At 42.4% G+C, this 18,252-nt stretch overlaps 2 protein-coding genes across 8 annotated transcripts in view; one reads left to right on the plus strand and one right to left on the minus strand.

The window, feature by feature from the left end:
• Window positions 1-36: 36 nt before the first annotated feature.
• IDH3A (isocitrate dehydrogenase (NAD(+)) 3 catalytic subunit alpha) lies at window positions 37-18,200 on the minus strand. 2 transcript variants are annotated; one of them, XM_072147726.1, is made up of 11 exons: window positions 18,083-18,200; window positions 12,929-12,991; window positions 12,338-12,421; window positions 6,694-6,808; window positions 6,416-6,603; window positions 4,047-4,180; window positions 3,739-3,841; window positions 3,592-3,656; window positions 3,092-3,176; window positions 1,573-1,725; window positions 37-1,409 (listed from the first exon to the last, which is right to left on the minus strand). In XM_072147726.1, the coding sequence occupies exons 1-11, from the start codon at window positions 18,113-18,115 to the stop codon at window positions 1,326-1,328; spliced, it is 1,107 nt and encodes a 368-aa protein (XP_072003827.1). In that variant the 5' UTR covers window positions 18,116-18,200; the 3' UTR covers window positions 37-1,325. The 2 variants fall into 2 exon arrangements, with proteins under 2 accessions (XP_072003827.1, XP_072003828.1); XM_072147727.1 differs by lacking the exon at window positions 18,083-18,200 and adding an exon at window positions 15,025-15,528.
• The window catches only part of CIB2 (calcium and integrin binding family member 2), a 40,044-nt gene continuing 38,213 nt past the window's right edge, over window positions 16,422-18,252 (plus strand). For 3 of the 6 annotated variants that reach the window (XM_072147728.1, XM_072147730.1, XM_072147731.1), the window contains exon 1: window positions 16,422-16,931. The gene's annotated coding sequence lies outside the window, so the exon portion shown is untranslated. The remainder of the gene's footprint in view (window positions 16,932-18,252) is intronic. The other 3 variants (XM_072147729.1, XM_072147733.1, XM_072147735.1) reach the window with 1 other exon arrangement.

Consider the following 18,252-nt stretch of genomic DNA (forward strand, 5'->3'; position numbering starts at 1 on the left):
CCTGAAGTCTTAAAATAAGAGGCAAAACTTCAGCAATTTTCTTTTTTTTTTAGAACACCTTGCACATTTAATGAAATTGCATAAAAAAACTTCAATAACAGAGCAGCGAACAGTTCACAGATACAGGGCGAGCTCCCCAAAACGGTTTAATAAATAGAACTGCAAAAAATAAAAAAGATTAAGGCAAGACAAGACATTCATAAATGCGGGTTCTGATTTGGACTGTGCTTTATCCCACAACTGACTAATGTTCTGCAGCGCCCTCTAGTGGTTGAACGAACCACCATTATGGAGCAAGGTGTGCAATTTGATATGGGTTTCTTAAAAATAAAAAGATCACCTTTATTAAGAGCTATATAGACCAAAGCAATCCAGTTGCTTTCATATGCAGATATGCAAAACCAACAACTTGTCTTGCTGGAATACCTGACTACTTTTGCAAGCCTGCATATAAAATTTACCTGGAACAAGATACAAAAGGCAGATTAAACAAAAAGAGGCTGTCCATGGAAAAAAATAATTAGAATTTTGAAAATTGCTCAAAATCTGTTAGAATAATAAAAACTGCTTTACAAGCCATACCAACCTGTGTTTGGCTGCACCAGTGACATGTACGTATCGTGGTGTCACTGTAACAGTCGAAAAGTCTCTGAGGGACTGGCAGCACATGAACACTAGCTTTAGGCCTCTTGCCCACAAAATCGCATCGGGTGCTGAAGGGAACTGCCGACATGAACCTCTGATCACTGCAATGAACTACCTGGATTCCGGTGATCAGAGCTTTGGGTTAGGAGATCCCCTCAGCACATAGTGATTTTCACTGACTGCCATCGGTAAAGGGCAATAGGCCTTGGGTGGTTAGTAATTTATTTTAACCCATTATGAGCATTTTCAAAAACCTTTACCTGAACAACTCCTTTAACAGAGCTGGGGAGGGAGGGTATGCATACAGTAGTGCATACAACATTGGAGTGATTGAAATAGGTGGAGTTGATTAGAGATGAATATCTGATATGATGTACAGGGCCCAGCGTATACTCAAGAAGACAATCAGAGCATCACAGTGTCAGATACAAGTCTAAACTCTTAACCTCCTCTTGTTTGTAGATTTAAATATCACTTGCTGCAGTTCATTCAAATTTGTGGGTTAAGTATATTCTTCCCTTCACCATCAGATCTTCAGCACATTGACCCACATTTGGAGATTGCTCCATTGCACACTATTAGTGAAGGGATAAGGGGTTGATAAAAAAATTCAGGAACAGCAGAACAGGATGTGCGTGTGATATCAGCAGGCCAAGCTGGGTACAGGAGCCAGCGGAGACTTAGTCGCTGTCCTGTATTCTGCGACAGATTTCTTCTGTAAAATCCGAGCACTTTGAATTCCCACCCAAGTCTTTAGTTCGAGTCTGAAAATAAAAATACAAGAGGCATGAAGGAATGGGTGAATCTTAGCATTTGAAATATTCATATGATACTCTAAATCAAACTTTTAAATGGGTTTTCTGAGAAAAATAGATTGATAGTCTTGTGATATTTCATAAATGTATATGAGCCATCATCAACTCTTACCTTGCCAGCTTTAATAGTCTCGAAGCAGGCATTCTCTATCTTGCGTGCGTGGTCCTGCAGCCCCATGTGCCGCAGCATCATGACCGCACTTAACAACAGAGCAGTAGGGTTTGCCAGGTCTTTACCTGCAATATCTGGGGCAGTACCATGGACCTAAACATTAAAAAAAAAAAATATTAGATGCAGGTCTGTAGTTTCCATGAAAAATCTAATTTTGAACATTACAGATATAAAAGGTAACAATAAACATTACAGATTTTATTAATATAACAAAAAACACTATGTGCACTACTAGAGAGGTTTTCAGTTAGTTAAACCCATCTGAGAACCTGTAACAAAAAAAATTGACTTGCTAGCCCTAGCAACACTTTTTAGCTCTAATTTGACTTGAAAGCCCTTAAATTATAGCATTTATACAGCACGTATAAGATATATGAAGACAGACAGCATGACAGACAGAACCACAAAGATACATAGGGCAGATTTACCAAAAGTGTCTCAAAGTACGACATTGTCCAGTTGTATTTACAGTCTAAAATAAAATCTACCATTTGTTTTCCTGCATTATGAACCAAACATACCTTGAGAATGCTGTAGCTAAGCAGATGCAGGCACATATCTTGTTTAATCCCTGATCTGAGTGGATCTTATTGCTGAGAAAACAATTATAAAGTTCTGTCGCTTCTGTGCCTGGGTCAGCGCTTTTCCTCTTACATTAGTTATGTACTGCACCAGAGGATGATGTAATCGCGGTGTTCTCTGAGAGGCAGAAATAATCAATCACTGCACCATCCCCCAGCTGCTGTGTAGGAGTTATCCAGCTCAGGTTGATTAGTCATGTCTGGACTGTTCAGAAAGTTCAGTATAATGTGTTTATCAATGGCAGCAAAGTTGAAGCAATCCAGGTTTCCCAAGGTCCTGAATGTTAATTGTTTTTCAGCAAAACTACTCAGCACAAGGATTAAACAAGATTGGTGCCTGCACCATTGTAGCTACAGTATTCTCAAGGTATGTTTGGTTCATAATTCATGAAATCAAATGGTAGATTTCCTTTAAAGGGCATCTACCAGCAGGTTGAAGGACTGTATGCAAATGAGCCTGAGGGGCTCTAGGATCCATAGGTGTTAATGGAGCCTGGAACCCCTCGGGCTCATTTGCATACAGTCTTTCATCCTGGTGGTAGATGCCCTTTGATAAATCCAGTGCACTTTAAAGTGTCCGATGCAGGCCAATAAATCTGGCATAGTTTAACACGGGATGTGCTCTGATGGCCTTTTAGTGGCTTTGTGTACGCCAGAATACTGCACCAAAGTGCTTGAGCACTAGAATATCTTTTGGTACACTGACTTTTTTTCCCTTAATAAATTTGGCACATTTATTTTGGTGCATATTCGCAACAGAATTCTGTCCGGTTCCTTTACATGCAGCATCCTCTTTTAAAGTAAAACAAAAAGTCAACTGCAGATGGATTAGGGACCATGCATTTGAATCAAAATGTCAATGTGTAAGGTTTCCTTACCGACTCAAAGATTGCCACACCATTCGCACCAATGTTTCCACTTGGTGTAACCCCAAGACCCCCGATCAGTCCAGCACACAGATCACTGTAAATGGGAGGGAAAAAATGATTGGTAACTTTGTGCCTTCACACTTAACTTACATATGAATGAATGTTTTGTAGTTAAAAAGGGCAAAGGAGGAGTGTTAGCTGTACAGCATATTATTAGAATTGAAAAAAGATTGTGTTACAGGTAAAAGCCTAAAAGAAAGTTTGCATTATCATTTATTAACCAAAACCCTTTTCCACAATATGAATGAAAATTTTTTACCCTGTTAAAATTATCCAGGAAAGCAAGTAAAAATGTCAACTAGCTATGGTTTCACAGCAGCAGTGAGAGAAAAATTTCACTTCAAGGCCAAAGCTAGAAATGCATCTAAAATTCTAAGTTTATATTTATCATAGCTTTCAAATACTCTCCTTCAGCTAAGACACTAAACTAAAAGATATTGAAGACTAACCTCAAGATGTCTCCATACAAGTTTGGCATAACCAGAACATCAAACTGTGTTGGATCCTGGACCATCTAAAGCGAGAGATAATATATACAGTTGAGAACTCGGCATCATAAGTAAATGAGTACTGAGCATTACAGCTCCACAACTTACATTGAGGCACACTGTATCCAGGTACATTTCATTAAACTTAATGTCTTTGTAATTTTCTGCAACTTCCCTGCACTTTTTCAAGAAAAGCCCATCAGACATCCTCCTGAAAACAAAGATAGTGAACATATCAAGAACACTGAAGAAAATCCTGTATGCATTTGTTCCATCCACTGTTTATCAGCTGCGGAGAAGAGCCGATCTGATCTGAAATTAAGGATCGGATCTATGCATTGTTGAAAGAGTACATCCATTCCCATATACATCCATATATCAAATTATACATTTCTTAATATATTGCTTTTCCTCACATGATATTGGCCTTGTGCACTGCTGTGACAGTACTTCTTTGGTTGTTCCGGGCATATTCAAAGGCAAACTCTGCAATTCTGTGGCTGGCTTCTTCAGTGATCAGCTTAATGCTCTGTACTACTCCATCCACAATCTAAAAGACAACAAATGCATCAGCTAGAAAATAAACTCAAACTAGAGTGAAAGAATTAATTTAAAAAAACGGCAGTCTAGCTCATGGAATACTTATACAATAACAGTGGTCTATTCGTAACCCCTTCAAGACGTATCCAGTTTGTATGTTAACCCCTTTACGCCGAGGCCCTTTTTCGTTTTTGCGTTTCCATTTTTTACTCCCCACCTTCAAAGATCTATAACTTTTTAAATTTGTCCCTGTAAAAAACTTTGAGGCTTGTTTCCTGCTTAACAATTTGCACTTCATAGTGATGGTATTTAAATATTCCATGCCGTGTACTAGGAAGCAGGAAAAAAATTAAAACGCAGTGAAAATGGTGAAACAGTGAATTTGCACCATTTTCTTGTAGGCTTGGATTTTACAGCTTTCACTGTGCTCCCCAAATGACATGTCTACTTTATTCTTTGGGTTGGTGCGATCACAGGCATACCACATTTGTATAGGTTTTATTGTGTTTTCACACATTTACAGAAATTAAAACCTCCTGTACAAATTTTTTAAATTTTGACATCTTGCGATAATAACTTTTTCATACTTCAGTGTACAGAGCTGTGAGTGTTGTCATTTTTTGAGACTTTTGATGCTGTTTTAAATGCTATCATTTTGAGGACTGTAAGGCCTTTTGCACTTTTTATTGAATTTTTATATTATTCAAAATGGCAAAAAAGGCATTTTCGACTGTCATTTTCTGTTAAGAGGTTAAATGCCGCTAAAAAATGTTATTCCATATTGATAGATTGGACATTTTGGGACGTGATGATACCCAACATGTTTATGAATTTTACCGTTTATTTATATCAATTGTAGGGAAAGATGATTAGAATTTTTAGAGTTTTTTTAATTTAACCTTTTTATTTGTTACTATTTTTTCAGACCCCCTAGGTACTTTAACCCTAGGTTGCCTAACTGATCCAACAATATACTGCCATACTACGGTATAGCAGTATATGGGGATTTTACACATCTATTACAATGTCCAAATCGCATATTGTAATAGATGGGATAAAACAAGACAGTCTTGGATCTTGGTATGACCCGAGGATGTCATAGTAGCTGATCGAAACTAATATGGCAGCACCCACGCGCCGCCGGGTTTTAAATGCCTTTCGCACCAACCATGGGTGTTATCAGTGGTTGCTTGCTTCGATATGCAGCCAACACCCACCTTGTATGGAGTGGGCTGAGCCTTCTCCCTACACATGCAGCGCAAGCACAAACATCAGTTAGAGGACATCTAACACCATTTTAATGGTAGACTGTCACCAACTCAATGCTTGTTACCTTATCTGGATCTGAGCCAGATAATGTGAATTAAAGGGAACCTGTCACCAGGAGACCCATTTTTAGCACTCCCCCAGTCCCCACAGAGCATAGTACATACACTGCCAAAGTGTTTTTGTATAGAAAAATTGGTTTTACAGAAAAAAAGATGTGTTATATTGTACCTTTCATTAGCATCTGCTGTGTGACTAGGCAGTTGCTAATTGAGAGTGGCTGGAAAGGAGCAGTCCCTCCCCCCACCCTTGGGAAACATGTGACCTTTTCAAATATATGAATAACTCCCAACACTCGGGATTGGCTGTAGAGGAGCAGAGGGCGGCGCTAAGCCCAGTGATAGGTGTTTTCATATATTTGAAAAGGTCACATGGAGAAGCTGTTTCCCAAGGGTGGGGGGGGGGGGAACTGCTCTTTTCCAGCCACTCCCAATAGGCAACTGCCTAGTCACACAGCATATGCTAATGAAAGGTACAATATAACATCTCTTTTTCTCTGTAAAACCAATTTTTAATACAAAAACACTTTAAGCTTTACAAAAGTACTGAGACGATTTGGAATACTGGAAATGGCACTTACTAAAATCAGCATATAAGACTATTGAAATCTGTCACCATCTAAAAATGACATTTCTGGTGACTGGTTTGTTTTAAACGCTCATAAGTTGACCAAACAGAAAGCTTAGAGAGAGGCCCTACAAGAAAGGTCACGACTTGGCAGTGGTGGAAAAATTCCCTTTAAAGTATATTTGATGGCCACACTGATGCTTGAAACACGGATGCACCCCAGAAAGAGTAAAAGCCCCACAACATAGATTTAAGCCCGGGAAGCATTCTTTTACAACATGACTTATGCAATAAAGAGCAATCTTCATCCATTTCACTGATAAGAATTTCCCAGAGATTACAATACACTCACCACATGTTCAATCCCACTATATTCTCCTTCAGTGTTCTCTCGTATAGTAACCAAGTCTACATCCGTGTAAGGAGTTTTAAACCCCTCAATGGAGACACACGGGCGAACATTGGCATAAAGGTCAAACGTTTTCCGAAGTAGAAGGTTCATTGATGGATGTCCAGCAGCAATTGGTGTCTTCAAAGGCCCTGATAAACACATGGAGAGAGTCATTACATCACGTTTTGAAATTTTGCACAGTAACCATTTATTATTAAACTGTAGGAATTGAGAGCTACCTTTAAGCCCCATCTTATTCTTATCCATGGATTCTTTGGCTTCCGGAGGGATCATCCACTTGCCACCAGGTCCCTGAATAGCAGTAACATTTCTCTCTTCCCACTGCACAGGTGCCTGGAATAACAGCAGCCAAGTTATGGGGAAATCTATTATAGCGACACTCAATTTATATATAAATATATATACATATATACTCCCGTTATTTGTGGTAGTAAACTACAACAGTATAATGCTAACAAACAATGAGAAGTAGTAGTCTATATACACAAATTCTCTAAAACAAATGTTATTGACATGGAGAAAACTCAGGTTATTTAATTTTTATTTATGACTCTGGATTTACCCAGAATTCATCAGTTGCAAAGAAGACACCAAGATATGGGTAATTTCAGAAAGATGAGATCTACCTAATGAATGATCTCTTACCAAGTGCTAGGCAGCACCTCAAACACATGTGGGATCGCCTTGCTAATGGAGAGACCAGAGTAAAGGGATTTTATTAAAAAAAAATTAATAAAAATATATGAATAATGAGGCTCTAGGCAAAGGTACAATAAAAGGAAGATTCATGGCAATTTTCTTACCACTAGTTGAGCTTGTAATAATATGAGTGCTACATGTGTCATACTATATGAACATAAGTGAAGATACAGAGAAAAAAAAAATATAGCCATGCATCTCATTTATGTGAAAAGTATTCATACCGTAGATGCGGATTTAGAGAACCGCCACGTAAACACACATAGCAGTATAGTTGTTTTCAGTAGAAATACATGCGCTTACACATACAAACCCTGTTTTGGCTTATATGGACAAAACATGGTTACAAGAGTCAACAAAAAGAGCAGCTCTTGTTCTGGAGAATCTGGTACTGGTTTGCCCTAACAGGCTTTTCTAAGGGTCATTTCAGGTACAGACTCAGGCCACAAGCTGCCTCTATGCGGAGGTCAGCCATGGCAGTAAAATTCCTGAGGTTGGGGCGTTAATGGGTCCTGGGTCATGACAGTCCATAACTTTCTTGTTATTTATCTCATCAACGTAAGCACACGCAGTATTGCAGGAAGCAGAGTTGCAAGATCCTCGAGTTCACCATCGCCGCTTTATTTTGTACAATCAGAGCCTTGATTATATCTTATGAATGGTTTTCAAGGCTTTATAAATCACCATTTTCCATTATAATAAAAAAACGCAAGTCAGCTCACTGCTTATGGTTTTCCCAGTGCACGGTGTGAAGGACATCAGAACGTGTAGTAGTGCAAAAATTGATCCAACACTTAGGTAATTCCTATGATGATAAAACTTTCTTCACTTTTATCATATTAAACTAGAACAAAGACGACGACATAACCAACTAAGGTCTGTGGTTGTCACCACCTTTGTTCCAGTTTTATACAATGAAATAAAAGTATTGCTAGCATATTAATTCCCTGAGTGTTAGATCTATATTTGCACTTCTCCATTTTCCATAATAGTTGCTTTGATCTAGTATAATGAAATGCTCCTAATACGAAAGCATTATCAATTATAAGCAGAGTTTTTCAGCTTAATTTTTGTGCCAAAATTGCCCCCTTGGCTTTTACATGACTATATGAAAAAATTAAACTTATATACTGTGGTCCCTGCAGCTTCTCTTCTTCCTGTGGTTTCCTGCTCAAGCAAACGTGAATCCCATGGAATCAGGCCCCATCTTGGCATGATTCCATGTTCGGCACAAAATATAGTGGATGGGAGTCCCCAAGTTATATAGCAATAAATAAAATAAAACAGTTCTGTTCAGCAGACAGAATGTCTGTGTATTATATATTTTTCGGGCCAAGAGACGGCTCGATTCCACGAGATTCACACATTCAAGTGCAACACTGGTAGAGTCGGGCAAGTATCTGCTTTGGGGCTGCTCACAGCTACTGAGGAGAGGCTGTGACGAATACATATTCTACCTTATGACTGCTGTCCTGGATGTCTCAGAGCATGACCTTTGCACTGCTTCCTCCCTCTCACTGCCCGACTGACAAACATTGAAAGCCTATGCCGAACATAATGTGAAATCATCAAGTCACGTGAAAGTTTTAAGTCACATGACCCAGAAGCATAGGCTCTGGATACACAGGATGTGCTCTGCAGCTACAGGGAAAGTTAATAGCTTTAGGCGATGTGGATGCTGCCAATACTGAAGGGATGAGAAGCCGGTGGAATCTGTACTGAAGGGATTAAGAGCCGTGGAGGAGGAGGAGTGGTCACTGATACTAAGGCGATAAGAAGCTGTGCAGGAGGAGAGGAGGCTGCTGATACCAAGGGGATGAGGAGCTGTGCAGGGAGAGAAAAGGCTGCTGATACCAAGGGGATTAGGAGCTGTGCAGGAGGAGAAGAGGCTGCTGATACCAAGGGGATGAGGAGCTGTGCAGGGAGAGAAAAGGCTGCTGATACCGAGGGGATGAGGAGCTGCGCAGGGAGAGAGAAGGCTGCCACTACTGAGGGGATGAGGAGCTGTGCAGGGAGAGAAAAGGCTGCTGATACCGAGGGGATGAGGAGCTGCGCAGGGAGAGAGAAGGCTGCTACTACTGAGGGGATGAGGAGCTGTGAAGGGAGAGAGAAGGCTGCTACTACTAAGGGGAAGAGGAGCTGTGCAGGAGGAGAGAAGGCTGCTACTACTGAGGGGATGAGGAGCTGTGCAGGAGGAGAGAAGGCTGCTACTACTGAGGGGATGAGGAGCTGTGCAGGAGGAGAGAAGGCTGCTACTACTGAGGGGATGAGGAGCTGTGCAGGAGGAGAGAAGGCTGCTACTACTGAGGGGATGAGGAGCTGTGCAGGAGGAGAGAAGGCTGCTACTACTGAGGGGATGAGGAGCTGTGCAGGAGGAGAGAAGGCTGCTACTACTGAGGGGATGAGGAGCTGTGCAGGAGGAGAGAAGGCTGCTACTACTGAGGGGATGAGAAACTGTGCAGGGAGAGAGAAGGCTGCTACTACTGAGGGGATGATTAGCTGCGCAGGAGGAGAGAAGGCTGCCACTACTGAGGGGATGATTAGCTGCGCAGGAGGAGAGAAGGCTGCTACTACTGAGGGGATGAGGAGCTGTGAAGGGAGAGAGAAGGCTGCTACTACTGAGGGGATGAGGAGCTGTGCAGGGAGAGAGAAGGCTGCTACTACTGAGGGGATGAGGAGCTGTGAAGGGAGAGAGAAGGCTGCTACTACTAAGGGGAAGAGGAGCTGTGCAGGAGGAGAGAAGGCTGCTACTACTGAGGGGATGAGGAGCTGTGCAGGGAGAGAGAAGGCTGCTACTACTGAGGGGATGAGGAGCTGTGCAGGAGGAGAGAAGGCTGCTACTACTGAGGGGATGAGGAGCTGTGCAGGAGGAGAGAAGGCTGCTACTACTGAGGGGATGAGGAGCTGTGCAGGAGGAGAGAAGGCTGCTACTACTGAGGGGATGAGGAGCTGTGCAGGAGGAGAGAAGGCTGCTACTACTGAGGGGATGAGGAGCTGTGCAGGAGGAGAGAAGGCTGCTACTACTGAGGGGATGAGGAGCTGTGCAGGAGGAGAGAAGGCTGCTACTACTGAGGGGATGAGGAGCTGTGCAGGAGGAGAGAAGGCTGCTACTACTGAGGGGATGAGGAGCTGTGCAGGAGGAGAGAAGGCTGCTACTACTGAGGGGATGAGGAGCTGTGCAGGAGGAGAGAAGGCTGCTACTACTGAGGGGATGAGGAGCTGTGCAGGAGGAGAGAAGGCTGCTACTACTGAGGGGATGAGGAGCTGTGCAGGAGGAGAGAAGGCTGCTACTACTGAGGGGATGAGAAACTGTGCAGGGAGAGAGAAGGCTGCTACTACTGAGGGGATGATTAGCTGCGCAGGAGGAGAGAAGGCTGCCACTACTGAGGGGATGATTAGCTGCGCAGGAGGAGAGAAGGCTGCTACTACTGAGGGGATGAGGAGCTGTGAAGGGAGAGAGAAGGCTGCTACTACTGAGGGGATGAGGAGCTGTGCAGGAAGAGAGAAGGCTGCTACTACTGAGGGGATGAGGAGCTGTGCAGGGAGAGAGAAGGCTGCTACTACTAAGGGGATGAGGAGCTGTGCAGGGAGAGAGAAGGCTGCTACTACTAAGGGGATGAGGAGCTGTGCAGGGAGAGAGAAGGCTGCTACTACTGAGGGGATGAGGAGCTGTGCAGGAGGCGAGAAGGCTGCTACTACTGAGGGGATGAGGAGCTGTGCAGGGAGAGAGAAGGCTGCTACTACTGAGGGGATGAGGAGCTGTGCAGGGAGAGAGAAGGCTGCTACTACTGAGGGGATGAGGAGCTGTGAAGGGAGAGAGAAGGCTGCTACTACTGAGGGGATGAGGAGCTGTGCAGGAGGAGAGAAGGCTGCTACTACTGAGGGGATGAGGAGCTGTGCAGGAGGAGAGAAGGCTGCTACTACTGAGGGGATGAGGAGCTGTGCAGGAGGAGAGAAGGCTGCTACTACTGAGGGGATGAGGAGCTGTGCAGGAGGAGAGAAGGCTGCTACTACTGAGGGGATAATTAGCTGTGCAGGAGGAGAGAAGGCTGCTGATACTGAGGGGATGAGGAGCTGTGCAGGGAGAGAGAAGGCTGCCACTACTGAGGGGATGAGGAGCTGTGCAGGAGGAGAGAAGGCTGCTACTACTGAGGGGATGAGAAACTGTGCAGGGAGAGAGAAGGCTGCTAGTACTGAGGGGATGAGGAGCTGTGCAGGGAGAGAGATGGCTGCTGATACCAAGGGGACGAGGAGCTGCGCAGGGAAAGAGAAGGCTGCTACTACTGAGGGGATGAGGAGCTGTGCAGGAGGAGAGAAGGCTGCTGATACTGAGGGGATGAGGAGCTGTGCAGGAGGAGAGAAGGCTGCTGATACTGAGGGGATGAGGAGCTGTGCAGGAGGAGAGAAGGCTGCTACTACTGAGGGGATGAGGAGCTGTGCAGGAGGAGAGAAGGCTGCTACTACTGAGGGGATGAGGAGCTGTGCCGGAGGAGAGAAGGCTGCTACTACTGAGGGGATGAGGAGCTGTGCAGGAGGAGAGAAGGCTGCTGATACTGAGGGGATGAGGAGCGGTGCAGGAGGAGAGAAGGCTGCTGATACTGAGGGGATGAGGAGCGGTGCAGGAGGAGAGAAGGCTGCTACTACTGAGGGGATGAGGAGCGGTGCAGGAGGAGAGAAGGCTGCTACTACTGAGGGGATGAGGAGCTGTGCCGGAGGAGAGAAGGTTGCTGATACTGAGAGGATGAGGAGCTGTGCAGGAGGAGAGAAGGCTGCTGATACTGAGTGGGATGAGGAGCTGTGCCGGAGGAGAGAAGGCTGCTGATACTGAGGGGATGAGGAGCTGTGCAGGAGGAGAGAAGGCTGCTGATACTGAGTGGGATGAGGAGCTGTGCCGGAGGAGAGAAGGCTGCTGATACTGAGGGAACTGTGCATTATACAGGGAGTTTGTTTATACTATGAGATGTGTGTGCATATGTAGCGGAGCTGTGTATATTGTAGATATATATGCACATAACCACCATGAAATTGGTGTCAAATATACATTTCCTTATTTTGATGTGAATGTTATAATCAAAAAAATACAGTAAATATAACCGATTTTTACTACTTGCTTGCACACTACTTACACAACATCAGAAAGGTGTTGTTACTTAGCATACTCACTTTGGCTGCTTCAAAAATTTTCATTACTGCAGAAGAAATCTCAGGTCCTATCCCATCTCCTGGTATGAGTGTGACAGTCTGCATCTGTAAAGATCATAAGATCCAGAAATCTGGATTACATTTCTAAGCCATAACTTGTATATACAACCTAATATTTAGAATAACAAACCGCAGGTTAAATATTGATGTTTAATGGCACATTAATGAGATATTAGTGTCCTAGTGTAATCAAAATCTCAGTACAGCAGTGCTGATCCGTGGGGAAGAATGTACTCTGTGCATATATAACTATTACACAGTACATCATTCAAGGGCTTGTGATTTAGCTCTTACAAGAGTAACGGAAACTTTAACTTCAATGTATGGAAGGCTGTATACAATAAATGAAAAAAGAAGTGTCTCCTTAATCATACTAACCTACAGAATAATTGTATCAGATTTTTTATATTATATGGTAAATTATTTCATTTAAAAAACCAGTGGCAGGCTAGACATTTTCACCCTCTGCAGGAAAGAGTCTATACGTTTTTATCATTATGCTATTTTTAAACAAATTTGGAACACACGTATATATAGCAGATGTACACTCACGTGACTAGAGAATGCCCTGGCTCCATTCTGGGGAGTACTGATAGCTGCAGCCAAGCGACTGACCTGTAAAATAGATAACAATGTGAACAAGCGTTCTTCAGATGTAGCAAGGATGCAAGTTACTGCTTGCTTCCTTTATACATGAACAGCTAGAAAATGCACAAAGCAAGCAAATAGTAAATTGTATGGAGGACAAGACTGAGGATACTAGGATGGCCTGGGTGAAGAGGAGTTGAGAAGATTATAAACATTGATAAAACAATTGATATAGTAAGTCTGCCCTTTATACCACTTACACAATACACTTCAAGCCTCACCTTCAGCTTGCCTTTCCTCTGGATAGCTTTCTCTATTAAACTTTTCTAATTGGGACTTAGCGTAAAATATGGGAAAGGACATAAAGCAAAGGGCAAGATCCGTATCCCCCAATGTAGTAACGAGAAAAGTATTTTACATAAAGTACAAAAATTTGTTGTTCTAACATTGGGCGGTGCAGCTCCATGGGACGTCCCAGAGCAGACCCTTAATGGAAAGGAACAGGACACCGTACACAAAACCTAGATAACAGCTGTCTGAAGCACCTTATGCCCCGGGCTGGCATTAGCAGATGCCAGAGAATTAGAATGACTTAGAGAAAGTATGGACAGAGGAACTGAACACTAGCAAATAAACTAGTGTTCAAGAGGAAAAGCCCCTTCTTCTAGGCCCACACTCTAGAGCGGTGGTCCCCAACCACTGGGGCGCGGCCAGAAGAAATTAAAGAACTGCATACCCACCTCCTGTGCTCCTTTTCGCCCCACGATTCCTGGCAGATGGCCAGAGGCACGTCAATGCGCTGTCAGTGCGCCAATACTATGAAGCGGCTGATTACATCACAGTGTGCACACTGACCTGCATCTGGATGTCTGCCGGGAGGAAGAACCTGGAGTCGAGGGGAGAAGAGGAGCACCTGAGGTGAGTATACAGTTTTTTATTTCTAAGGGTGCTGTAACTGGGGACGTTACCACAGGGGGGGGCTAGCCTGTAATTCGGGACGTTACCACGGGGGGGGCTGTAATTGGGGACGTTACTACGGGGGGCGGGGGCTGTAATTGGGGACGTTACCACGGAGGGGCTGGGCAGGGGGCATTACTATTGGGGGCTGGGCAGGGGGCATTACTAATACAGTGGGTTTAGTGGCACTTATTGATCTCTGTCACACCGCCTTGGGTGCAGCCACAAAGGGTCTTAACACCAAAAAGGGCCCCAATGAGAAAATTCGAAAAAAGTTTTTTGTGTATGTGGGCACGCTCAAAAACGGTCTCGGAAGTGAATCACAATATTTCAATATTTAATACCACATTCAAAGTATAGATAAAAAGTATAGATAAAAACATTCACAATGGTCTTGATATAATAACAGATGGTTGAATTACTACATGTACTGGAATTTGATTATTACTCGATAGCTCTGACAAATTTGAAGTGTGTATACACTTATGTGTTTACTGTAAACTTATGTGTTTACTGTGGACTGGTGTGTTCACTGTGAACTGTAAACTTTTGTGTCCACTGTAAACTTATGTGTTTTACTGTAAACTTATATGTTCACTGTAAACTTGTGTGTCCACCGTAAACCTATGTGTCCACTGCAAACCTATGTGTTTACTGCAAACTTATGTGCCCACTGTAAACCAATTTGTTTACTGTAAACTTTTGTGTAAACCAATTTGTTTACTGTAAACTTTTGTGTCTACTGTAAACTTTTGTGTTTACTGTAAACTTATATGTTTACTGTGGATATCAGATAAAACAACGTTACACAAAAATCAATTGAACTTGCATGTATGAAGAAATATTAAAATGTCCAAAAAGTAAAAGACAAAAAACAATAATCAATAATGAATGTCCAAAGTTGTGAGTCCTAAAAAATAAAGATAAAAAATAAAAAGTAAAAAGTAAAAGTCCAAAATCAAAAAGCGAAATTCAGCTTTGTATAGTAAATTGATATCCAGGAGGTTTTGCTATTTAAACAGGATGCAGGGCCCTACACCTGTAAAGACTCATATATATTTTCGCCTTTTTACGAGATTTAAAATAGAGGTATAGACACTCACGGTTGGTTGGCAACAATGGTTCTGATTGTCCTTAAAATTATGTTGCTGCTCTCGATGTGCCGGGGTGGAGAAAAAAACAATCCAGATATCCACATATATTGTGGTTAGCGGCCTTCCACATGTAATGGAGTCTGTGGACGCCGTTTGAAAGCGTGATCTCAAGGCGTTGCGGGATGTTAGTCCACACGCATCCGCTAGACTGAATGGATCCTCCTCCTCCTAATCCAGATCGAGCGACTGAACTGTGTCGCAAATAGTGTGACTGTACTGTGCTGTGTCACAGATGGTGCCGTGCTACTCACTGGGTGCGGTCGTGCTCGTCAGTGGATGTAGTCTTTCAAGTTGAGGCTCCAAGTGGTGCACTTTAGTTTGTAAACTTTCTCAAGTGAGTGTCTTTTCTTTTCTTTTATAGGTGATATTGTTATTGCAAATGAGTCATAAAATCAGTAGCTAGACGCGTTTCGAAGCGTGATGCTTCTTCCTCAGTAGCTCTATATTTAAAACCTCCATGTTAGAACACTTCCTTAAATACCCCTTCCGGGCTCAAGAATTATCCGGTTTGGATTTTTCGGATTGGGTTAAATTACAAAGACCTGACCTGGATCAATCTACTTTGATGTGTTTCAATTCTTTTTCGGATAATGCTGCATTGTTTCAATACATTAATTGAAAAGACCATAAGTCATAGACTAAAATTGTAAATATTCATGTTGGACAGACATATTAAATAAAAATGTCACCAAAAATATACACAGAATAATATACAGACACTAATGTAATAGTGTAAAATGGGAGTTTTTTTGGGGAAGAGGATTTTGTAACAATATTGCCCAAATTTCTATTTTGTCGACTAATCGATATAATCTTGTATCCATAGTTTCAAAATATATGGAACCGTTTTTCCGTTTTTCATATATATACATATATTATTCATTATCTATAAGCATCTTTTGCACTGAACTATGTGCACAAAAAACATATATATATAAAAATACCCTACAGAGAATGGTGTCTTCCATATATTTTGAAACTATGGATACAAGATTATATCGATTAGTCGACAAAATAGAAATTTGGGCAATATTGTTACAAAATCCTCTTCCCCAAAAAAACTCCCATTTTACACTATTACATTAGTGTCTGTATATTATTCTGTGTATATTTTTGGTGACATTTTTATTTAATATGTCTGTCCAACATGAATATTTACAATTTTAGTCTATGACTTATGGTCTTTTCAATTAATGTATTGAAACAATGCAGCATTATCCGAAAAAGAATTGAAACACATCAAAGTAGATTGATCCAGGTCAGGTCTTTGTAATTTAACCCAATCCGAAAAATCCAAACCGGATAATTCTTGAGCCCGGAAGGGGTATTTAAGGAAGTGTTCTAACATGGAGGTTTTAAATATAGAGCTACTGAGGAAGAAGCATCACGCTTCGAAACGCGTCTAGCTACTGATTTTATGACTCATTTGCAATAACAATATCACCTATAAAAGAAAAGAAAAGACACTCACTTGAGAAAGTTTACAAACTAAAGTGCACCACTTGGAGCCTCAACTTGAAAGACTACATCCACTGACGAGCACGACCGCACCCAGTGAGTAGCACGGCACCATCTGTGACACAGCACAGTACAGTCACACTATTTGCGACACAGTTCAGTCGCTCGATCTGGATTAGGAGGAGGAGGATCCATTCAGTCTAGCGGATGCGTGTGGACTAACATCCCGCAACGCCTTGAGATCACGCTTTCAAACGGCGTCCACAGACTCCATTACATGTGGAAGGCCGCTAACCACAATATATGTGGATATCTGGATTGTTTTTTTCTCCACCCCGGCACATCGAGAGCAGCAACATAATTTTAAGGACAATCAGAACCATTGTTGCCAACCAACCGTGAGTGTCTATACCTCTATTTTAAATCTCGTAAAAAGGCTTTACAGGTGTAGGGCCCTGCATCCTGTTTAAATAGCAAAACCTCCTGGATATCAATTTACTATACAAAGCTGAATTTCGCTTTTTGATTTTGGACTTTTACTTTTTACTTTTTATTTTTTATCTTTATTTTTTAGGACTCACAACTTTGGACATTCATTATTGATTGTTTTTTGTCTTTTACTTTTTGGACATTTTAATATTTCTTCATACATGCAAGTTCAATTGATTTTTGTGTAACGTTGTTTTATCTGATATCCACAGTAAACATATAAGTTTACAGTAAACACAAAAGTTTACAGTAGACACAAAAGTTTACAGTAAACAAATTGGTTTACACAAAAGTTTACAGTAAACAAATTGGTTTACAGTGGGCACATAAGTTTGCAGTAAACACATAGGTTTGCAGTGGACACATAGGTTTACGGTGGACACATAAGTTTACAGTGAACATATAAGTTTACAGTAAAACACATAAGTTTACAGTGGACACAAAAGTTTACAGTTCACAGTGAACACACCAGTCCACAGTAAACACATAAGTTTACAGTAAACACATAAGTGTATACACACTTCAAATTTGTCAGGGGGCATTACTATTGGGGGCTGGGCAGGGGGCATTACTATTGGGGGCTCTGCTTTGGCCATTTCGTTAATGAGTAGCAGCTGCATAACCCACACTCGGCTTATACTCAAGTCAATACCTTTACCATTTTTTTGTGGTAAAATTAGGTGCCTTGGCTTATACTCAGGCCGACCTACACTCGAGGATATGTGGTATAAAAGGGGGGACCATGGTTCTTGTCCCTGGAAAAAAAATTGGGTGTAGCCAGTCCTTGAATACACAAAAGTTGGAGACCACTGCTCTAGAGTTCTCCTGCTGTGTGTGACTGCCCCCCGGGCACACAGCTTGCCAGCGGCCGCCCACACTGCGCCCAATCACATCAGCCCAGCTACACAACCCTGATAACCTTGTAATCAGATCTCAGGACACCCCTGCCAGTGCTCGCCCTCCATCCTGCCCCCTATCGGCACCTGTCACCTCCTCCGGAGCCAAGCAGGGCCCGCTGCCCCCTCCAGCTCCGCTACGTCTCCTCTATACTATTTCTTACCAGTGACCTCCAGGCGCTGCCAGCCATGTTCATGCGGGATCGTGAGGGGAGGGGCTACAAAGTGACGTCTGTAAAACACGCCCACTGCTATTCGGAAGCAGCTTTTAGCGCGCCGGAAGTGGTTGTTGCTTAGTTACTAGGTAGAGGGTTCCGCTGATTGGAAGGGCGGT

The sequence above is a fragment of the Engystomops pustulosus genome, chromosome 4, assembly GCF_040894005.1.
Source record: "Engystomops pustulosus chromosome 4, aEngPut4.maternal, whole genome shotgun sequence".
Classification (NCBI taxonomy): Eukaryota; Metazoa; Chordata; class Amphibia; order Anura; family Leptodactylidae; genus Engystomops; species Engystomops pustulosus.